Source organism: Neopsephotus bourkii, unplaced genomic scaffold (assembly GCF_033783945.1).
Source record: "Neopsephotus bourkii isolate Nb327-2 ecotype Australia unplaced genomic scaffold, CSIRO-AGI_Nbou_v1 NB_71, whole genome shotgun sequence".
In the NCBI taxonomy this organism is placed as follows: domain Eukaryota; kingdom Metazoa; phylum Chordata; class Aves; order Psittaciformes; family Psittacidae; genus Neopsephotus; species Neopsephotus bourkii.
The window spans coordinates 1,591,672-1,616,558 of NW_026900588.1; the positions used below are offsets into that span (position 1 = coordinate 1,591,672).

General features: G+C 40.1%; 1 protein-coding gene across 1 annotated transcript in view; it reads right to left on the reverse strand.

Annotated features, from left to right (window-relative positions):
• MSH2 (mutS homolog 2) overlaps positions 1-24,887 on the reverse strand; it is a 49,854-nt gene that overhangs the window by 15,288 nt on the left and 9,679 nt on the right. Inside the window, exons 7-8 of the mRNA XM_061354131.1 lie at positions 11,694-11,893; positions 6,552-6,661 (exon numbers count right to left, since the gene is read on the reverse strand). Of these exons, the coding sequence (XP_061210115.1) occupies positions 6,552-6,661; positions 11,694-11,893 (310 nt within the window). The remainder of the gene's footprint in view (positions 1-6,551; positions 6,662-11,693; positions 11,894-24,887) is intronic.

The following is a 24,887-nucleotide window of genomic DNA, read 5'->3' on the forward strand; positions in this document are numbered from 1 at the left end:
GTTTACATACAATTTCACTTATACCCACAAGTGTAAGTTAGCAAAAGGAGAAGTGGAAAGGGAGGTTCACACAATTCCTTTACTCCTTCCCAGATAGTAAAAGTATCTCACTAGAAAGCACTGAGTAAGAGGAACTGTAACTGCAAGAACCACCACATGCATCCTGTTCTACTAAGCACAAGAAGCACTTCAAATCTTAGTGTGTCAGAGCAAGTGTAAAAGCATTAGACTCAAGTCTCCCAGGTTTGGCAGCAGCTTGGAACATAGACCTGGGAATGCAATCTGGAAATGAAAGCCACAGGGCTTATACATTTTAGAATTTGGAATGAAGGTGACAAGTAAATGATCATGTAAAGAAACTACACAGCTTAACTACATAGCTTACTGTATTTTTAAAGGATTGCTACTTCATTCTGATCATTATCATCTCCCAACAGATAATTTATCTTCCCCAGAAGCTGCATCATAGAAAACTGAACCACTGGTGCTTATCTCCTCTGTGCAATTACCAGCACTGCAAGGCATTACAATGCTTTAGTTCCAGTTGTGCTGTGCTCAAACATACTGAAGCAGCAAAGTTCTCCAGTTGCTTAAGCAGAGATGAGGACTCCACAAAATAAAGGATTATAAGATTTTAGAAGACCATCTTGAAACTTGGAAGTGTTAAAGGGGTATGAACAAATTCATTCCCTGCTACAGCCCCTGTTGATAGGCCTGCTTCTCCCATTCCCTTCATAATTCTGCTAAGAGAACAGCAATGAACACTAACAACAGGATACTCTTCTCTTTAGAGAAGAGATTCAGAGCAGCCCTGCAGAGAAGGACTTGGAGGTGCTGGTCAATGAGAAAATGAACATGAGCCAGCTTCAGTGTGTGCCTGCAGCCCAGAAAGCCAACCGTATCCTGGGCTGCATCAAAAGGAGCGTGACCAGCAGGTCGAAGGAGGTGATCCTGCCCCTTTGCTCTCGTGAGACCTCACTTGGGAGTACTGTGTGCAGTTCTGGTGTCCTCAACATAAAAAGGACATGGATCTGTTGGAACAAGTCCAGAGGAGGCCATGAGGATGATCAGCGGACTGGAGCACCTCCCATATGAAGACAGGCTGAGAAAGTTGGGGCTGTTCAGCCCAGAGAAGAGAAGGCTGCGTGGAGACCTCATAGCAGCCTTCCAGTATCTGAAGGGGGCCTATAGGGATGCTGCGGAGGGACTCTTCATTAGGGACTGTAGTGATAGGACAAGGGGTAATGGGTTAACACTTAAACAGGGGAAGTTTAGATTGGATATAAGGAGTAAATTCTTTACTGTAAGGGTGGTGAGGCACTGGAATGGGTTGCACAGCGAAGTTGTGAATGCTCCATCCCTGGCAGTTGTTCAAGGCCAGGTTGGACAGAGCCTTGAGTGATATGGTTTAGTGTGAGGTGATCTTAAGGTCCTTTCTGACCCTAAGTATTCTATGATTCTATGATTCCATGATAGAGAAAAGACTGTTTATGGTTTGGTAGGGCAGATCCTACCAAACAGGAGCTAGAAAGGCTAGGATGCAAACACCACACATGCCAGCCCTTGTTAAACTGGCTTCATGAGACAACAAAGGCTGACAGCCAAGTGAAAGGTAACTTTTTTCACATCTTCAAGTAATTATGTGGAGCCTGAAATAGAAGTGTAGAAATGCCATAATCTCCGGAACAGGAAGGTAACATTCCCAAGGATCCATAACACTCTGTCAGGTCATCCACTTTGATTGTCAGTCCCAGCCTTCACCCATACTGCCACATCAGAAAGGCTGACCAGAACTGAAGCCATGCCTTGCACTTATGACCTCCTGTCTGGACCTCCTTACTGCAGGCCAGCTTTCACTCCACTTCCACTAAAGATCCATATGTGACTAAAGCTTATAAATGTGCAAACAAGCTGCATTACTGTCTCACCCTCTGCTCCATCCAGCAGTCATAGGGAATGGAGTAGTTTTCATGTGCTTGTTGCTAAGTCCATTACAGCTCCAATAGACCTGTGATGACAAATGAACCCAGAGGTGTTCTAGTGTGCAAGAAATAAATCCTAAACTCCTGTGAAGTCTCAGGACAGGTGATTAAGATTACTTCAGCTTCCATTCACATTCACAGTCTGAGTTAGGGACTGCAGCAGCTCAAGAACCACTTTGCAGCAAAGCAGGCATTGCAGCCCAGGGTAAGTGCCTGGTGGCTCTTCCAGGTGAAGACACCAAGTCTTCAGGACATCCAGCAGCCTATATCCCATTACCTCAGCCTGAAAATCCACCTGACTACACTCAGAGTGAAAGCCAAATGTGAGGTTGGAAAAGACCTTTAAGATCATCAAGTCTAACCATTGCCCAGCACTGCCAAGGCCACCGCTAAACCATGTCACTGAGGGCCTTGTTTACATGGTTTGTGAACACTTCCAGTGGCAGCAATTCCAGTACTACCCTGGGCAGCCTGTTCAAATGCCTGACTGCCCTTTTGGGGATGAATTTTTTCCTAAAACCTTTTAAAACTAAATTAAAAGTTCAGCTAAACTGCTAGGAATGTAAACTAACTGGTTTACTAAAAATATTAAAAACTTGTGCTACTAATTAATACCTAAAACCATCAGGCACCCACAACTATCTTATCCTCTAACGTTCTTCTCAAGCTGTGCTCCTCCTACAGCAGTATCTCAGATCTAATTATGTAAGTCATTTAAAGCAAACTTTTCCTTTTCTCTTCTGCAGCCCTCAGTGTGAACACAGCCAACAACAATCTGTCAGGACAAGCATTAACAGGAATGTTGTATTCGAGTTCTTCGTGCTTTGTACCTAATCAATCTACCATCAGTTATGGTACAGTAAGGATAGACCTCACCAGAAAAATGGGAGGAAGTATCAGTGAACCCAACTCATTCCCCTCTCACCTTCCCAAAATAATACCCCTTCATCATAATCATATTTCAACAATATATAGAAGTACAAAGCATCGCTGAAACATCATAGAATGCCACCAAACTGGTCAGGCAGGATTTCCCCTTAGTGAAGCCATGCTGGCTGTCACCAAGCACCTTGTTGTTTTTCATGTGCCTTAGCATGCCTTCCAGGAGAATCTGCTCCAAGATTTTGCCAGGCACAGAGGTGAGACTGACTGCTCTGTAATTCCCTGGATCATCCATTTTCCCCTTCTTGAAAATGGGGGCTATATTTCCCTTTTTCCAGTCGTCGGGAACTTCACCTGACTGCCATGATTTCTCAAATATGATGGACAGCGGCTTAGCAACTTTATTTACCAGCTCCTTCAGGACCCACAGGTGGATTTCATCAGGACCCATGGACTTGTGCACATTCAGGTTTTTAAGATGGCCTAGGGTCTTGATTCTCACAGTCCCTGTGTCTGTCTTCCAAGACATGGGTGGTGTGGTCAGAGCCTTTGCCAGTGAAGACCGAGGCAAAGAAGTCATTGAGAACCTCAGCCTTCTGTAAACCCAGAGTAGCCAGTTCTCCTGATAGCTTCTGGAGAGGGCTCACATTGTCCCTAGTCTGTCTTTTATTCGCTACATACCTATAGAATCCCTTCCTGTTATCCTTAATATCCCTAGCTAAGTTTAATTCTAACTGGGCCTTAGCTTTCCTAAGCTGGTCCCTAGCTTCCCAGACAACGTCTCTGCATACTTCCCAGCTTCGCCTGTCCTCACATCTACCTTTTATAAGCTTCTTTTCCCCTCCTCTTTGAGTTTCCTCAGCAGCTCCTTATCCATCCAAGGAGGTCTCCTGGCCCTCCTGCTGCACTTCCTTCTGGTTGGGATGCAACACTCCTGAGCTTGTAGCAGGTGATCCTTGAATATCAACCAAGAGTCTTGGCCACCCTGCCCTCTAGGGCTATATCCCATGGAACCTCACTAAGCAGGTTCCTGAAGAGGCCAAAGTCTGCTCTCCTGAAGCCCAGGGCAGTGAGCTTGCTGCACACTCTTCTCACTGTCCTGAGGATCTCAAATTCAACCACCTCATGATCGCTGCATCCAAGGCTGCCCTGGAGCATCGCATTTCCAACGCGCCCTTCCCTGTTGGTGAGCACGAGGTCAAGCATGGCACCTCTCCTTGTCGGCTCCTCTATTACTTGCAGAAGGAAGTTGTCTTCCACACAATTGAGGAACCTCCTGAATTGCTTATGCTGGGATGTACCATCATTCCAACAGATGTCAGGGTGGTTGAAGTCACCCATGAGAACAAGGGCCTGCGAGCGTGAGGCTTTTCCTATCTGTCTGTAGAGTACTTCATCTGCAGGTTCTCCTTGATCAGGTGGTCTATAACATATCCCTACAGTAATGTCTCCCACAGCTATTTTCCCTTTAACCCTGACCCACAAGCTCTCTGTTAACTGCTCACTTGTCCCCAGACAGTTCCATACACTCCAGCCTATCCCTAACATAAAGGGCAACTCCCACTCCCTGTCTGCCAGGCCTGTCATTTCTAAAGAGCCTGTAACCTTCCATTCCAACACTCCAGTCATTATATTTAAATATTTAAATATCTAATGTAGTAAGCAGCAGACCAGCATTACAGCACTAACAACACTTTAATACCTATGTATGTTTACTTACATGAAATAAGACCCAAGTGAGTCACATTTCCAAGGGGTGCTCAAAGGAATGAGGTGACAGCAAATAATTTGCAGACATTGAAACTATATGGATTTGATCTTAAAGGTCTTTTCCAACCTAGTTGATCCTACAATTCTATGTTGAGCTAGCTAATGTGAAAAAACAAGTCCTTCAGTAGAGCTGTGCTCAATACTCAAACCAAAATACTACGTACCAAAAGCACTAACAAAGTTGCCCTGACTTGAGGGGGAGTTGGGGTAGTTAGTTTCTGAAAGGAACCTTACAATTCTGTGAAAAGACAGGAGAGGAAGTGACAGTTTCTCAACTTCTATTACAGCTAGGTAAATGAATAACCACATCCCACACTTTTTGAACTTAGATGTTTCTTTTTTATATCAGAATGGATTATTGACATAATTTAGTTGCTATAACAACCTGTCTTCCAATCACGCTCAGAATAGAGCTGGGTATTTTGTCTGTACTCCCTAAAAATACAAGAGGAATTTCGAGTCAATGTTAAAAACTTTAACATTCATATGGACAAGGTGTATTCTTCCAGTAAAACCAGCACTGGCTTATCTATAAGCATTTTCCCATATCTTGAAGGGGAAAACAAAAAACAAAACCAAATCTGACACGCTGGAATCTATGGGCCCTGATTAAAAATAACTCGTTATTTTGTTTAGAAGGACAACAAAACAAGCTGAAGAGAGATTTGAAGAGCTGGACTATAAAGGGTGAAGGCTTAGAACAGCTGTTAGCTTTAAAGAAAACAGAGTCCCAGGGCACACAAACTGCATCAACAGATGGTCTGTAACTAGTACAAAGCTATAAATTTCTTCATTAGCATATATCACAAATTACAGCAACGTGTCAATCAAACAGTCTGTCCTTAAACCATAAAACGCAACCGATGAATGCATGCACAATACAAAGAGGTAAAACGTGGTGCTTCTGCCTTTGCAGAAAAATACACACATTCAAAGTCTTAAAGCCACTGCAGTTTTCAGAAGTTCAGCACTTTGCCCTTACTGCCATGCCTGACACACGGTTAGGTAGTTCTTGTATTTCCAGTCGGCTGAGTTTGATGCAACAACCCTAAAGTCTCCCACAATTTCCAAAATGACTGATTTTACATAGAGAAAGGAGTATTTCTAACCAAGCATGTACATTTCAAAACGAGTCTCACAAACTGTTTCACGCAGTTAATCAACAGTTCCTCATTTTGCCTGTGTCCTAAGTGTTCAGCACTAAACAATAACAAAGCATTTATACTCATCCCTTCTCCTTTCCACTACAGATTCAAGGAACAAGAATGTTCTTTCCAGTTTTCTTTGGCCAATTTTTCTGCTGAAAAAATGCCAGCTTTCCCTTGCAAGCATAGTTCTATCACCAGTAATATTTCATAAGCAAGTGTAGCTGCAAAGCTAAGATAACTGTAGCAGCTTTCTCTCTAATAAGAAACGTCTTTACACTGGAAAGTGAAGTCTTTATACCCAAGTCATTTTTCAGAGAGGCAGTCCATTAGTAATGAAGGCTTAACCCCACACAAAATAGAACCAAGTCTAATGAACTTTACAGAAGCAGAGAAATACGTAATAAACATTCTGGTTATATTCCAGATTTGAGACATACCACAGTAACTTTTAAAATATGAAAAGCAGAGAAGTACCAGAATAAATTCCCCACTTGTAATACTGATGAGGTTCTTAAAATCCAGACTCAGGTCCACAGCATCCACGTACCTGCAGCATTTTTATACTGGATAGATAATTTCAGACAGTGGGTGAATATCCTCTTGATATTCAACTGCTATACTAATAAGTCTTCATATATTCCACAGCTAAGCTACCACTAACTACTTAATATAGATGATCAATTAAATTTAGAGTGTGTAGAGCAGATGGCAAAGTTCAATAAGAAACTTTAATTGCTAAGTAAACCCCCTCCCACACACCAGCCCATACCTTATCCATGTCCAATGTTGTTTCTATCATCTCCAGAAACTTTGAGAAGTCAGAGTAGATATCATTAAGAGGTGTTATAAACACTGCCAACAACAACATCTGGTGAGCTCCTGTTAAGAACAAACACAAAAAAATCATCATTCATAAAAACCCCCAACTTTACCAGAATTCACTTATCCAAGATAAGCAGCACAACTACATAGCTGGTTATTTTGTATTAAGAGTGGCTATGATTATTACTGACACGTTCATATCTTTTTCCAGAACTGACATTATTTATATTCTGATTAAGCTTTTACCTATTCTGTCATCTTTGCTCACATCTGGTGGCATTAATTCCCTTCTGCTATGAGTAAAACTAAAGACAAACAGTAGTTTGAAAGCAAACCTGTGTCTGAACATTACCCATCTTGCACGTAAGAAAGTGAAATGGCTTTAGCAAAAATGATATTCTACAGCAAACAATTTTAAAAATACAAAGTGCATGTTTCATCATCCACACTCACGAGTTTTTCATTTTTCTTACTTCAAAATTACCAAAAATTGGAACTATTTGGTAGGTTAAAATACGGACATAAATAGAAATTGAGGTGTATGGGGTTTGGGTTTGCTTTCCTTAAAAAAATCCAAACACCTACTCTAACCAGATCCCTACAGTCACTGATCTTTCCACTAAACAGGAAATGATCAATATTAAGTTAGTCTTTTCCAATGTATTTTGTTAGCACAGATACCCTGTAGCACCAAGTACAACTGACTTGTGTTTTCCCTTTGACATAGCACGCATTTTCCCTAATATAGCACACACAGATAATGCTGATTTTGTCATAAAGTCTTTTCTTCAGTCCTAAAAATAAGCACCTATCCAGCAGCTTGCTGTGAAAACTGCCAGTAAACAAATGTTTACATCTTTGTAGCCACTTCAAGTTATGATTTAATCACAGAAAAATTAGCATTACTGACTACACGATTTACACAAAGTGCCTCAAAAAGTACCCAATACTATGAGCTACTAGTCACTGCATTAGGTACAGAGTTATGATATTTGCCTCTGATGTTTACAGGCAAGGCTTTGCACATTAACAGAGAAACACAGAACTAATCTCTGGCTATTCCAGAGCCTCCCAATTTCTTACCAGGCTAAGGAAAAGGTCCTACTCTTCCCTAAGAAAAATGTCTGCACAAATTAAAAGTCACACAATGAGGACACGATTACCCAACGGAATCTCTCTTCTCTCTCAGCACTGTATCTCAAGTAAAAAGTAAAAGGTTGGTTTGTTTCTTTCTCCTCCTGTGTCTTTTTGCTTCCTCACTCCCCCAGCCTTTTAAAGTTCTTAACAGAACAGTGTCTATTAATGGAGGAAAAAACTGTATATTGTTGAGAAATTACTGAACTTGTAAAAACTGGAGTCTTCTGCTGATTAAAAGTCTTCAAACTAAGAGGTATCTGAAATAAAGATCTTGCTTTTGATTCCAAATCACTTGCTTGGTCTTTTTTTTAACCCCTCCTGTAATGAGACCCATCTAAACCAACCTAGAAAGTAAAAGCAGGCAGTAAAGCAGAGACTGAAGAACAAAAAGAGGTTTCATGTCCGTTCTTCAGAGCATGTTTCCAGTACACCAGCTGAGAGAATGCCTGGCAATTAAATAATCTTCAGTAATCTTGAATCAATGAAAAATGAATGTGTTTGAACTTAAAGGAGCAATTATTCCTTCCAATAAAAGAAACTGTAAGTAGGAGAGTTTCATACCATCTCATTATTGGACGAGTACATCTCCAAACACCATAGGAAGATGTCACATTTAAAAATTAGAAAACATTAATTTATTAAGTAAATAAAATAATAGCGTATTTATATATGTCTAGAATATGGTTCAAACTAATACACTGCAAATCAGATTTATATTTTCAGTCCAACTTTATGTTCAGTATCCAAGGAAGGAAAATAGTGGAGTCAGTGAATCCTGAGGATTTGTAGAAGTTGTATGTGGATGTTTTTCTTAAAAGCATAATACTTGCCATTAAGTGATTATGAGCAATAACTGAAATCATTGAAAAAAATTAAGCTCTCACTTGGATTGCACCTGCATTTATAAACTCATACAAAAGATGTATGATAAAAACAAACAACACTTTTGCACCTACTCAACATTATTAGCACCAGGTAACCACTGAGAGAACTACGTACAGTTAAAAGCAGGGATACATACTGATCACAAAACCCATCTGATCCCAAATAGTTTTTTAAATTAAACCATAAATTAATTACTTAAGCACAGGTAAGTGTTTATTTATATGAATTAAAGACTTTTCTAGTAATATAGTTTGAAACATTGTATAGAAATTTAAAATGAAGCACTAATCCTCAAAACTTGAAACGTTTATATACTTTGGCAGCAAACAGAAGTATGACAACTGACACTATCAAGGAAAAAACAGACAAATCTTGATAACTAAAGGCACTTAAACTGGAAATTTTAACGGTACAAAAGGTCTTAGGAAAAATAATGAGGAAAGAACAAGGAGCAAAATGAAAATTGGGATGAAATATAGTACAGGCTTACTAAAGGCAGACCATACCTACATAGCACATCTGTCTGAGGTAACTGACTGCCTAAAACACAGGGAAATCTGTAGACCTAATCTGGGTTCTTCTAAAGGATTCAGTATGGTGTCACATGGGATGCTAAACTGCAAGATTCATGATTAATACAATGATCAGAAGGCAGATAAAGAGGACATCAACGACTTGCAAAAGATGAGCTGGAAGGACACCAGCAACACACTTCCTCCAAGGCTTATACAAGCATTTATCTTTTAAAAATGCGTGAATCAATAATATTAATGCACAAAAGGCTGCTTCTTATAAAATTCACTAATATATACAGTGTGGAAGGCATCAGCAGATGAAATTGGGACAAAATAAATCAGGAACATAACTGATCAACCTTGAAAACTGGGCTAACAGAAATTAAGTTTAATTTAACAGTGAGATGACAAATTGACAGATAAACAAATTTCCACTATAAGCAGGGGAATAATCAGCAGGAAATGACAAAGAACACGAAACAGCCAAGTTCAATCACAACAGTTATAACACACCAGTGTCAAGGAAAAACCTGTACTGGAACATGCAACACAAGGCATTTCCAAAAGCAGTAAGGGGATATTCAAGTCACTGTATACCATATGGTAAAAAAAACACCTGGAACCCATCTTACAATTTCCACACCTTGCATATTAACAGGCTTAAAACAGTGTCCTTCTGAGATGGAAAGGAAGATGCTTCAGCTGAAGATATACATCTTTTAAGTACCTAGATTTTACATCCCAGCAGTCTGAGTAATGAACAACTGCTCCCTCTTTCCAGCAACAGCAAAATGATTTGATGACTCAGAGTCCTTTCCTGTCTTATACAGGTTTCTGAAGTCTAAAAAATACAATCATCTTCACTCACTGCCCCTCTCCTCAGCTTTCATCATCTGCAAAAACAAGTATTTCAACAAAGCAATGCTTCATACTGAGGGAAACGCAATCACTGATGATAACTTCATGGTGTAGTTGCTCTCTTTCCTCACAGCCATTCATGAGAAAAAGTTCTGAAACTGGCAGACAGTTGCAAGAAAATCCTTCTCTCTTTCCATCTCCTGATGAGTAAGAAGATTTGAGTCCAAAACTGGAAAATGAGCACATCCAATCTTAATCAGCCATGTACACTCAAAATTACCAGACCAGTCTTGTACTTCAAACAAGGGCATGCAAGTACAAAGAAAAAAGAAAAATAACACATTTCACCTATTTCAAATTATCTTAGATATTCGGCTGATGAACGCCCCACTGAAGCCAACTGACTCACGTGTAAAACAGCAAGAATCTCTTGCAGTCTATTAGGTTTTCCATATGGTCATCTTAGCAGTTTGGCTTACACAGCTTGCTCCTCAAAACTTCTAAAAATGGAATTGTTTACCTACCCCAGGATTATGACAGAGAAACTTCTGTCAATTCAAATGAGAACTAATAGAAAGAGTAAAGGTAAAGTGTGCATTTTGAATTAATGCCTCCGTTTAAGAGAGAAATCCAAGAGCTCCATGCCAAGGCAAAAGACATGCAGATGCAGAGTCTGTTTAGAAAAGCCAAGGGACAGGACTGAGGCAGCTGAAGCATGGCACAGGTCTTCACAAAAACAAAATAGAACTTGTATCTGTAAGTTCTTCCCAGCTTTAGATCTTAACTGCTTCTGGAAATAACACAGCCAGCAACCACAAATTAATTCATCTTCAGATCAATACTTTAAGTCTCATTACTTGAAGTCATAAAACTGTAGTACAGAAAAGTAGATAGATACACACACACACACACACACTGGAAATAAATTTTTGTAACCATACCATTTCAAAGTATTTCTCTTAAAAGCTTTGGCCTTTGCCTTATGCAGAGATTTTCAAACTAATTAATGGGCTTCTACCAAAATATGCTTTCTACCAGGCTAGGATTGCTACTGCTGAACTGAATCAACCCCCTTGTTAGGCTGAACAATCTTATTCTGCATCTTCTCAATAACACCTAGAGAAAAGGAATAGCAACCTTTGTGTTTTCTAGACTTGCTTGTTATAGCCTTGTGTTTCCTACTAATGAAGATCAGAAGAAACCTTGCCGCATTACTCTTCCCAAATACAGAAGCATGACAATTTAAAAAACAAACCAAACCCAAACCAAAGTCATTCAAATTATACCAATAATGTTTAAACTGGGGATTTTTTTGTTTAATTACAAGTGAAAGTGCAAAGTGTCTGCAAAAGGAACAGAAAACCCTATTGTATGAATGGTATCTTATTTCTATGATCATAATTCACAAACAATTGGTCAAGAATTCTTAGAGAGAAGTCGAGATCAAAGATTACCAGACCATCACCCACCAGTTTAAGTACTTCAGCTACACACTAATTAGAATGCTTTTTCATGTAAAGATTTGCCTATGTTTAAGTATCTGATTGACATATCAAAATTCCAGCTTGTTTCAAATCCAAATGTCTTTAATGTTTATTCCTGCAACAAAACTACACAGGAAAAAAGTAAACTTTGGAAATCTACACACTATTTCATTGTTATAAAACACTGAAAACAGACAGAGGTAGCATTACCTTCATGTTTTTCTAGTGCTTGTACAACATTAGGCAGTTGATTGATAGCCTGGTACATTCGGTAACAGTCCTGTAAGTTTGCTGCTTGTCTCTGAAATTTCTTTGCCATCCGGTTAAGATCTGGGAAGCGACGCAAGAGATCTTCTTGAAGGCACTGGCGTAATTCTGGATCCACCACAAAAGCTTCAACCAAGTTCAACCTAAATAAGAAGTCAGTAACAATAATTAGCATGGAATGGTCTATAATTCTTACATGTCACTATGAAAACATTTATCTGGGAGTTTCCATCTACCCTTTCTCTGTGGCAGTATCCCAGTAAACTTTCCTGATAAAAACCCAAATGAAACCAGGACAACACATGAGCTGGAAAAGCAAGGACATTTAGCCTATATCATGCTTCTGTATTTTTTAACAGCTGAGGTATCTAATGAACAGCATCGGAGTGAAACCGTTTCAAGCACAAATATCTCTTCTGTAGTATGCTGAAGACTAGAATCTACTTTGAGATTAATCCTTTCCTTGTACCATAAAAACAGTCATCCAGTAGTCTGTGAAAGAACACATATTAAACAGAAAAACCCCATACTGTAGGGAAAAAAAACCCACTCTTGGCAGAGCTTAGCTGCCTGTGGTCAAGGCCAACATTGACACTTTGCAGCTGTGCAACCCTGGATCACAGAATAGGAATCCTTGAGGATGGAAGACACCTCTGGACATGGACTACTCCAATCCCTTTGCTCAAAGTAGGGTGAGCTAGGGCCAGCTGCCCAGGATGGTATCCAGTCATGTTTTGGATATCTCCAAGGATGGCTCCACTATCAGCCCCTGAGGTACACCATTAGTGACAGGCCTCCAGCTGCACTTGATGCCCCTGATCACAACCCTCTGAGCCTGGCAGCTCAGATGGTTTCAGTCCACCTTCTTGAGGACTGGAAGAAAGCAAATGGCTCTCCAATCTTCAGAACCCTTCTCCAACCATCATGGCCTTTCTAAGACAATCAAGATTGACCACACAATGACTTTGGACAGCTTTCTCAGCACGCATGGGTGTATTCCTTGGGTCCCACAGACTTGCATGTCTCCCATTTGTTTAAATGTTTGATAACCTGATCCTCCTCTAATGAGGTTGTGTCATGTATACTCAAGACTTTGCCACTGGTTTCAGGTGCTTGGGATTCCTGAAGGCAAATCTTACCATTAAAGACCACTATAAAGAGTTGTGTAAGACAGGTGTGAGAAGCCCTGCCTAGGGCCTCCTCACCTTCACTCAAGAGCTGCATTCAAACTCAGGCATTTGTCCTCAGGTTCTCATGTGAGTTATGCTGCAGCCATTCCTGTGCCTGGCCATACACCCCACTGATCCAGACCAAGACCTGTTGGCTTGACTTCCTTGCTCCATCTCAGACGATCACTATAGATTTGCCTGGAGACCAAAACTTATGGCCAAAATATACCCTGTTTGCTTCATGCAGGTATTGGGGGACAGCATCCTTATCAATAAGGGTACTGTCTCTACCTGCCTTGCCATAACTGTTGACTCCCAGCTTGCCTTCTTAAGCCTGCCCTAGCTGATGCTCCCTGACATTTTTGGTTTAGGGTTTAAACAGTGAAATAAATATTCTTTAAGTGCTGAAAGCAAACATAAATCTCAGTAAGAAGTGGCGGAGCATTAAATTATATTTTCCCCACTACAATGTAAGTGAACTTTCCTACATTTCTTGCTTTTTTGCATCAGTTAACATTGCCATCTTTACTTACTTTGCATTTGCAGTTAAATAAAGTCAGATATTGTTCAGTTTGGAATGCCAGGGAGGTCACTGTTCCTCAGTCACACTTTAGGAATAGGAAGGAAGAACTCAATCCCCTTCAGATGTCATATATACTGTGCTGATTTCTGGTTAATCACATTAACATGCTATCTATCAATATCTTAGCTTCAGCAGGGAAGTTAATTTCATTTAGAGACATTCAAGCTTTCACCACATTATTTCTACTTTTACACTTACTGGCAGGGAAAAAAGCATCAGTTTCACTAACAAGAACATTCGCATTAACAAACTGCATTGGAAATTACTTATTTTTTTTGTCATTTTGAAAGCAGCAATATCTACATTACACCATGAAGTGCTCTGCAGAGCATGCTAGCCACTGGAAACAGTACAGACGTTAACATGGTACACTGCCTCAGCTAATCAGTACAGAAGGTCACTCTAGAAACAAAGATTCTGTCTAAGTAACACAGAGAGATCCCTGGTCAGGCAGCAGTACATTTCGGTATATGAAAAATTCGAAGGAATGTCCTGTTGCAGCCAGTGTTCTACCCACAACACTCCAGTGAACCTCCTGCATTATTCTGAACAAAATCAATGACAAAGACAAGAGAAGTATCATAGAAGAGTTTGGGTTGGAAGGGACATTAAAGCGCATCTAGCTCCAACGCCTTGACTTGGGCAGGGACACCTTCCACTAGACCAGGTTGCTCAAAGCCCCGTCCAACCTGGCCTTGAACACTGCCAGGGATGGAGCAACCCGCCTCTGTACTTATCCATTCAACTATTGCATTAAAAAGTTTAAAGATTGGACATTACTGACCCATAATGGTGCTTTATTTCCAAGGAGTTTAGGCAACATGGGAAAACTCTAAAAGATACAGTAAAGTTTCAGCGTGTATACAGAGCTTGTGAGAAGTAGACAAGAACATACTTCAGACACCTACTGCAGGAACACAGAACAAGATTTGTACAAGAAATCTATGTGAAAGCTTTGTAAGACACAGGCAGATTATGTTTATTCTTTCTATACACATTGCTTTGTACTTATTAAAATCCATACTATCCTTGCTCTATCCAATCAGCCAGCCTGTTTGGGTTTTCATTAGAAGCTTTGTCCTCAGTAGTGTCACCTACAAGCCAGCTACTACCCTGATTACCTTAGAACATCTCAAATGCAGTATCTGAACTCTTGAGCTTACCTTTGCCAACTGTTTTTTTCTTTTGCTTGTGCCTTTTACACAAAAGACTTCACTTTCATCCCACGACTTCCTCAGCTTGCTCAACAGCCTCTTGGATAAGAACTTGTCAAAGGCCTTTTGAAAGCTCTAATTTATTCTTATTTTCACCCCCTCCTTTGTCCACAACAATGACAAGTTCAAAGAGTTCTCAGATCAGCATGATATACTTTTTCTCTGTCAAAACCATGCTAATTAGACTAACATCTCATGACCTCCCTAGTACTGTTCTATCTTCCCACCCCCATCTTTGCCAACCATGAACATTAGTCTGACAGGTTTGTTTCATGCCACATTTCACATAACAATTTGCTCTGTAAGAACAAATATGAGGTTGCTGGATAGGAAGGGCTACATTAAGATAATGCAACTGTAAGCCATGCCGAATGCTCACAAGAAAAAATGGAATCAAATAACAAGCTGTTTTTTGTATAAAGCTTGACTGAAGAAACAATAAAGAGAAAATACAAAACCAAACAAAAAAATCCAAGAAAGCTTAATCAAACAACCGCTGACAACACTGGATAATTTGTTTCTTCCCTACAGCCAAAAGTGAAAAGAAAATGAGATAAAACTTTCCACTACAGATCTAAGGCAGCACCAGCAAGATAACAAAACACAACTACTGAAACCACACTAGAATGCACATGAACTTTGTTCCAAGAAAGTTACTGAAATTTGCAAAGTAAACCACAAAAACCAGCAAAGAAGACTTCAGCTAATGTAAGCGAAAAGCAACAAAGTACTTTTAACTTGGAAATGACAACTCCCCTTTTTTTCCCTGCTATTCAAAATCATGGCTATCTATTCACTTTGGTTTCTGTGCAATAACAAGTATCATTAGGCTTAGCGTGCTCCTAGAGGGAAAAACAAAAGTAACTACCTATCTTGCAGTTTCTGCTGGATATTCTGGAATCCAACAGAAATAACTTCATCTTTTTTCATGGTTTGTTGTTGATAAGAAGCATTTCTCAGATCTACTGTTAACAGACAAAAGACTAACACTCTACACCAAGAAAGACATCAAAAATCTGTTTTTGATCTAACAAACAGCACACGCTTTCCCAAGTGTCATCACAAAACTTCTGTCCCACCGAGGTTTACACCTCATTTGACATCAGAAAAAATTGCTCCTTCCTTTGCTACATCTATGCAGCATTTTTGCATCATGATTTTACGGTTACTGCACTCAATCCTGCCACAACACAGAGGTTGTCAGGAAGGTTTAGTTATATTTCTAGGCTTTCACAGAGCTAGATGTAGAGCTTAATGGCAAAACATTAACCAAGCCTGATTTGTATACAGATTTAATAGAAGGGTGAAAAGAATTCTGTCTGTAGAAATAGTAACTAAACTAACAAATTAAAACAAAACACCAGAGATAGAATGAACAGAATACTTTTAATGCCTGAGCAGGATCAGCCAGCACAAAAAAACCTAATAAATCAGTGAGCTGTACAACTTCAGCTGTAAAACACCCAGGGGTTTTAATCTCTCCTCCATTAAATTCCTGCAAAACCCCAGGCAGTTCTGCATTTCTCTGTGCATGCAGGAAGGAGAATGCTTCTTCCAAGCACCTCTGCTCAAAAAAGGGACTCTGGGGGGGGTTTATCATATTATGAAACTTGGTTCCATATATAATGAGCAATAGTTAATAATGAGTATAATATATGTTTAACTACAAATACAGAGTAGTAACTGAAAATCCCAAATTCTGGTAGATTAGTTTCTTAGGAGGGAAACTGCATGACCTAAAAATTCCACACAACACAAGGAAATGATGTTAACACTGAAATTAAGAATGCACTTACAGGAGAAGCTGACTTCAGAAGATCTTAAAGGTTGGAACTCCCTTGGCTATACAACAGCTGAGTCGTCTGAAGATCACGTATTTGTATTCTCTGCCTGCTAAAGGTGTTCTATGACTGCAGAGTAAGATCCATTTTTCTGTCCAACAGTTCAACTCGATTAGAGAGCATTTTCAAAAGCAGCATATGAAGGACTGCTTTAAGATACGCTGAGACTTTTCATCTCACCACAAAACTTTCAGAATATACACAGTTATATTATTTCATATTTCCTTTATGCAAGGGAAAGTGGAAAACACATCATGTACCATTATTTTAGTTTCCCTTGGTTTTCTTTCACCTTTGAGTCTCTTCTTAATCCAGTGTAGCAGAGGTAACCCTCTCCTGGACATGCTTAATCCAGATGTAAAACTGGTAAATTCTTCTTTTCTAATCCCATAGAAATTACCAGAATAATGCAATAGACTGCAGCCTCAGGTATTGCCTCTTCAACAGAAGTGCAAGGCAAAGCCAAGTCCCCACCTTACCTGTTCTAACTGGGTTTTCTCTTCTACACAAAGCACTTGGGATTTTAACACCCTGGAGGAAAGGCAGCACCAGAGCAAGCTGCATTTGGGTTTTCCAGCCAGAAATAAGCAAGGCACTGTGCTAAACTCCCTGGTAACCCAATCATTCCCTAGGCAAACATCTGTCCCACAAAACCCAGCTGAAGTCTAGTTATCACCATCTCAGGTAAATCGTAAATATCACCTTAAATTTGCAAAGCTCTTTTCATGACAAAGAATCTCAGTATGCTTTACAGCCTTACAAGTATTAAGCCAGACATCTAAGATGGACACACAGGAGCCTAGATCAGATATCTGAAGCCTGATACTAAGAATTACTTTACTCCAGTCCACATCTTGGCAGCATAAAGAATACACAAACCATCCCTCCATCATCGTGCTCAATACAATCAGAGCTGTTACATGCATTTATAAAAATAACGTTCAAATTTACCAGATAAGCACAAAGAAATAACAATGCAAAACATCTAGCCAACCCACACATGCTTTTGAAAGTGCTCAGTTATGCACAAAAGACTTTGTTATGAAACTGGAGCAATTACTGTAAACAATTTGAAATAATAATAACAAAGCCTGTGGACAATGGGGAATGGCTTTAAACTGACAGAGGGGAGATGGAGATGAGACATTAGGAAGAAATTCTTCCCTGTGAGGGTGCTGAGGCACTGGCACAGGTTGTCCAGAGAAGCCGTGGCTGCCCCATCCCTGGCAGTGTTCAAGACCAGGTTGGACGGGGCTTAAAGCAACCTGCTCTAGTGGAAGGTGTGCCTGCCTGTGGCAGGGGTTTGGAACTGGATGAGCTTTAAGGTCCCTTCCAACACAAACCAGTCTGGGATTTTATGAATAAGGAACCATCAGCTTCAGAGAGATTAATACCATCAAAAGTCATTTTCTTCCACTCATAGAAGCTTAGCACCATTGAGCTTCCCAGACCCCCACTCAGCTTACACACTCAGCTAACATAGGACACTGGGCAGACAGAAGTTGCTCTGATTTCTGGCAGCAAGCATCCAGCTTGCAGGGGTTTCACCGCAGCACCAGTTCTTCCCGTACACAAAATCTGAATCCAGGTTTCTGTTGCATCAACAACTCTGAACTTTTTGGATAAGTTGCATACATATATACCTGAGAACATCTCACATATGAGATAGAGTTATTTCAGTCAAGGGGTCAAAATCTGTCTGTTATTTAATGAAATTGGTACAATTTGACCATATCATTAGGATCCAAAATCTTATGTCCAAGTGTCACAAGTTGTCCATCAGAGTAAGCTCTCTTTCAGCAAACCTTATGTCTGAGTGTCACAAGCTGTCCACCAGAATAACCTCTCTTCCAGATCTCCCAAATCCACACGCATGCACAAGGGCCTGTAGCTCAGAAGCAGACAACCCAGGCAACTCCAACAGGCTTGCACCCAAGCAAGCAAGGCTTCTTCCCACTCTGCCAAAAAAAGGAACCTCCACCTTCATATGTAACTCCCTCCATGATAAACAGCTCAAGTTGTTCTGCTTCCTGCCTGCTCTTGCCCAAACCGCGCAACCTGCTCTTGCTCCTTCTTAGCATCCTAACAAAGAGTTGGTCCTGTTTCCTCAGTTAAGAACAAGTTATAAAACTTCTGTAATATGAATTGACTTCACAGCTAAACTACAAGATACGGACTGCCTAAATAACAAAACTTTCAAGACCACAATGAAGGGGTACATCATTGTATCTACATCCTCAGTGCATTTAAAATGCATTGCTGTTTTATATGGGGGATGTGAAATTACAGGCTTCTAGCAATTAAAAGATACTGTACAATAGAGCAGATTAACAGAATCAGCAAACCAGGAACAAACAGCCCCATGATGATGCATCTTACAGTTTACCTGTAATGTCTGAATTCTTACAAAAGCAATGCTGTCATCCCAGTAATATTACCAGTGATCATCGTACTCCAATAGTCAAGTCAGAAGTGAATTAAAATCAAGGGATCTCCAGGCAAGTATCCGATGCCCTCAGGATGTATTTAGTACCAGAAACTGGCCTTCATTCCACTATTCCAGGGCAGGTCTTTGGGTTTAATTTGCTACTATTGCCTGTTCATCTCAAATGTGTACCTTTAAGCAACCATAAACATGCTGACTATTTTTTCTGCAGCTCTGTTGAAGTAGTCCCATGTAATACAGAGTCCAAGGTTTGAAGCACAGCTTTAGAGCCTAGGAGAGCCACAGAAACCACACGGCACACACTTCCAGAGCATTAGGTACCCAAAGTGTGCTACTAAGCAGCTGCACAGAAGTGCTTCACATTAGGCCTCCTGCTGTTTAACCTGAAAGATTAAGCAACGTAAGAGAAAGCCACATCCCAGCATCAGTCCCCTGCCTTTTCTGATTTTCCTAATTAGACTCCAAACCATCCTACCATGAAAACAATACTGGATATTTGTAACCTCAGAATGGTCCACTTACAGATAATGTTTTGAATTAAATAAATGCATTCTTCCAAATAGTCAGAGTTTGCTCCTCTACATCAGTTGCATATATATATAAAACATAAAATTAATAGGTATCGGGGAAGCAAGACTCTTTCCCACCCTATATGCATTCCTTCAGGTATCATTTGAGTATTATGTTAAAACCTAAAGACAGTAAATTAAAGCCCCAAGACAGGGGCTAGAAGGGGTACCAGGCACAACACTATTTTCTGTAACAACCAAGCAAAGCTTTGGAAGCAATACGTATTGACTGTGGGGCTGCAAGCTAATGAGCTCAGAATAAAAAGCCAGAACAGAACTAGTGGAAGAAGTATCATTAACTCCAATATAATGGGGTTCCCTCCCTCCCCCAGAGATACTTAAATGCAGTCTTATGCATTCTGAAATAGGTCACCAATAATTCATTGTTTCTGCACAAGTTTTTAAATGTTTTCCAACCCCAGGTTATTAGGCAAAGTGAAGAAAACAATCCTTCAGCAGTAAAATAAGATCTTGGGTCTTATCCTTGCCAGTAAGGTACTACTCGATGCAATTAAGATCTCACTCCTGAAGCACACTGCTGCAACAGCAATATTTTTAGACCTTGAGGGAAGGGAGTGCTTGGCATCATTCGGAAGCATAAGCAAATACAGCAGCCGCACACAAGCAGAGCTCTGCTTTGCCTCCTCTAGCCAGAAAGCATGTCAAAGCAAAGAACTGCAGGGCTCCAAGGTATGCACACAAATTCTCTACAACGAAAAGAGAAGCAGAAAGGAAACATTATTCTTCATTTGCAAGGCAAAGCTGGCAGCATCTCTGATACTACTGTGACCATCTGCCTCTCACCATCTCCCGCTGAAGGCTCGCTTTGCAGCTGGGACTACTGCATGTTCCCATGGCAGACCAGCTCTGCTCTGCAAGGCTTGGGTCCCAAAAACATTAACACATTTTAAAACAAAAACTACTACTCCTGTCTATATTCTAAAGGAATTTCTGTACACCTGCACATCCCACCTACACCTACATGATCACTCCAGTCACAGTTCAGACCAAACTCAATATACCTTTCCACAGCCTGGATATATTACTTACAGTACCAGTCAGCTATCCAAGTAATAGAGAAGTAAAATAAACTTTCATTTTATACTTCTCACAAATTATGTTTCCCAAATAACAGTAAAGTTTATTTTTTAATTGTTACTGAGAACTGCCATTCAGACTAGAACTTTATGTAACAGCACTATTTAGATTCAATTCACCACTCCTCCTCAATCTCAGTTAAGAAATAACAGAATTATCATCCTAAAGAAATTAAACAGCTCCACAGAAGAAGAGCTGGGATAAAAAGGGAAAACTTCCACGTTACAGCTACATGCTGCTTCACAGAATGATAAGCACTGTTCCCAACTTTTCAATGCATATGTTTATAGATGCAAAAAAAAACACAACACACTGCAGATCCATCACCCAAGTTGAATTTTGAACATAAGATGTTTTATGCAGCAAATCCTTTCCCATCTCAAAAACCCAGCACAATCTTGCTGGACTAAAGAGCCTCTTATCCTGAAAGAACTGTGCAGACAAAAGTGATAAGAGGGTATTTCATAAAACAAGGTTTTCTAAGTATCTCCTGCTTTGTCAGAGAAATGTTTTCTGTCTTCCCAATGTTACAGAAGACTTTATTTATTAATTTCCATGCATATATTATTTTTCATAACATTTCTACTGTCTTCTCTAGGAGCTGAAAATAATTCAAGCAACATCTTCATAGTGAATTTGCCAGGAAAGCAGCAGGTTTATCAGTACTGAACAGCTCCATTCCACAGATTCAGACACTTTTCCAACTTGAGGCTAGGCACATATCCAATTTACCAAACTTGTTACAGGAGGATAATCCAACTTAAAACATAAATTAATTAGTGTGAACTCTAAAAGAGTCAAGATACCAAGAGAAAGCAAACACTGACAAGTCAGATTATTAAATCTGAAAAACAGGCTTTAAGTATTGCTTGATCTGCATTTAAGATGATATTAATCTTCTCATGTTTATGATAGCAGGTCATGGACCACTGCAGAGGTGCAAAAGGATTCATTTTAGATGACAACTTTCATCACTTCATGTACTAGCTTTCGTGAGGTGAAGAAGCCAAACCAAATGAGATAAAAAAAAAGGAGAAGGAGCTGAAGGCCAAAAAGGGGAACTGGAATTGCCCCTTTTGACCACTGCCTACTTTTACTGAATTAGATGCTATATATAAATAATTAGATTATTATTTTAGCCTGCTAAATTCTCCATCTAGAGATGAACCAAGCAGCTACATGAACCCTAGTGCCAGTGCCAGTAACAAGGGAAGTGGCAACAATACATGGTCAGGGAAGCATGACTACCCCTTTTGATTTAAAGTGGTTACAGAGTGTCAGCAAACTATGAAACAAACTCACAACCACAGCTGCTGCATGATCCATAAGAGTCAAAACTAAATGAAAAACCTTCACACAATTCTGACCACTTGAAGACAAAGAAATCCTACACACAGAACATCAAGTGTGAGCAAGTGTCGGACATGAAGGGAAAAATACCCTTACTTGAATGAAGACAAGAACAACCAGTTCCACAATACTTTTTGTGAACATTGCCATTCCATCAACACAGTATTTAGGCTTCTGGAAAACAAATGCCTGCCTTCAAGTTACCGACAAACCTTCATTTCTTAGAGGATAATGAAGAACAGTGAAAACAGCAGAGCAAAAACTCATCAAGTCATGGACAAACCTGTAACCTCCATATAGTGAAACTGCCCCACCTAAAATCTTCCAGAGAAACCCAGGATGGAAAGCAACTGATGTTGCTTCTCTGCATAATGCTGGGCACCAGAAAGGTGTGGTGCCAGTCTTCAATTAAATACAGCATTTTGGGATTCAGTGGCAACAGTATTACTGCATGGTCTCCAAAGACTGGAGACAGTTGAGTTTTCCATTATTATTTTTGTGTGGTTTATTCCTTACAAGTTTCCACACATTATTAAAATTAAGAGTTTATTACATGAGCCCATAAACACTAATGCTCTTTTAAATTGCTAACCTGTGCATTTCCTTAAACTTCTGCAGCCTAACAGCACACTGAACAAGTCCTGTTTCTCTGCCGTAAAAAAAACACCTCAAAACTGTATGCAAACAAAACATTAAAGACCTTACAACCCTTACACACGATAAATGAAATGAAATTACAAGTCGAGACAAAATTATCTTGCCAACAAGTTCCACTGTAGTTCCCTAACATGCCACCTTTCTAATGTGTGTGGATATAAATTAAAGCAGAAACACTAGTATGTTCACTGTTCTTGCATGGAGAATATACCTACCATATACCTGTATACAATGTTCAAAGCAGTGACCACCAAGCACACAAGTGTTTTCATATGGTCACACTCTAACTGGAAACTTCATGAACTTATGGCTGCATTTAAAAAAGAAAAAAATCCTGAATAATTAAACACAGATTCTAAGCAAAGTTTAACAAATGCAGCAATTACCATCCACCTCCTTTTGGCAGGCTGAGAGCAAAAGAACAGTATGGCAACTACAGATTCGCATTTCCCTAAATAAACAGCAATTTCATGATTTCTTAAAAAACTGAAAACCAATTTGACATTTGAACTGAATTTTCATTTCCCTTGAGCCTCAAAATTCAGATGCAAAACACTGACTAAAAGCTTAATACTTCTGCTTATTTTGCATAAAGGAAGGACTTGTCAGGATCATAGTCTGGTTTGGGTTGGAAGTGACCTTAAAGCTCATCCAGTTCAAAGCCTCTACCACAGGCAGGGACACCTTTCACTAGACCAGGTTGCTCCAAGCCCCTGTGTCCAACCTGGTCTTGAACACTGCCAGGGATGAGGCAGCCACAGCTTCTCTGAGCAACCTGTGCCAGTGCCTCATTACCCTCATAGGGAAGAACTGAAGTGGGCAAGCTGGAAGTATCACCTAGGACTACCTGCTCCAGTGCTGCAGCACTGAATGCCACCTATAATTTACTGATTTGAAGTGTTGGTTGCTGATCCTTGACCTAGAAGACAAATTACTTGGATAATAATGCAAAATACAAACAGCTTTTAGGTACTTCTGTAGCTCAAACATCAACATTGTCTTTCCCACTCCTGAAGGTGTGATGAAAGGAGCTCTTATTTACATCCCCTGTTCCCTCCTCAACCAAGAAAACTAAAAGTGAGTCTCTTGCAACACAAGAATCTAAGCTTTTGAATAGGTTTCAAACGCCTGGGATTTTGACGGAGTTTGTTTCCTAGTGATGTGGCCTGACATTTACTTGACTAGTAGAGCTTTTGTTTAATGTTTCTAGACAGCACTCACTCTGAACCCTGGTTTTCCTAGCAAACCCAAATGAAAGCACAGTTGATCTGCTAGTTTTGAAAACAGTAACCAGAGGTGAAGGGAGGGAAGAGGGTTAAAGAAGCAGCATTGAGAGCTTCAAACTCCAAACATGTTTCTAGGGGACTCACTGATGACAACTTCCAGAATGACAGAGATGACATTTTTCTAACATTTCTAGAAGCTTACCTGGGAAGCCAACACCATTTCATGTCACTGGGATGACAACTTCTTTCATGCAAAACACATACTGCATCATGATCTCCATGACAATAAAAAAAACACAAAAGCCACATTTCTGTCTTCCAGCCAGTTCAGATTCAACCTGTATTTCAGAAGCTTCTTCAAAGGCATTAAGGGCACTCCCTGAACGTTAAACTTCACTCTTCAGTTATAACATTTCGACAAACCTCCAAGTTGGTCATGTTCTCCCCTCCCTTACTGAGGACACAGGCCACCACCTCCTAATCTAACTGCCTGAAATCAGTCTGTTGTGTGGAGAAGTACTGACCTGTACTCAGAAAAGCACAGAAAGTCTTCCCAGAGCCGCTAACCACAATGACAGAAGCAACAAAGCCTATTTGCAGGGACTGCTGCAGATTAGGAAAGAACACAAAAGCGTAGTGAAAACCTAATGCAGAACAATTTACATTGGAAGGGAACTCAAGGCCTTTAGTTCCAGCAATTGCTCAAAACAAGGCTAATTTCAGTTGAACACTTAACAAGAACAGAGATCCATCTGAGCACACATTCCAGAGACCCACCATCCTCACAGCAAAGTTTGTTTCTTTTCTTGATATCCAAACTGATATAAAGACCAACAACCTTTGGTGAAGTTGCTCTTTGTCTCATGCTTTTGCTGTGACCTTGCAAGAAGCACATGGCTTCACCCTCTGATTCCCACCCAGTAGGCAGCTGAAACCAGCAGTTAGATTTGCCCCTTAGTCTTCTCCAGGCTACAAACCCAAATC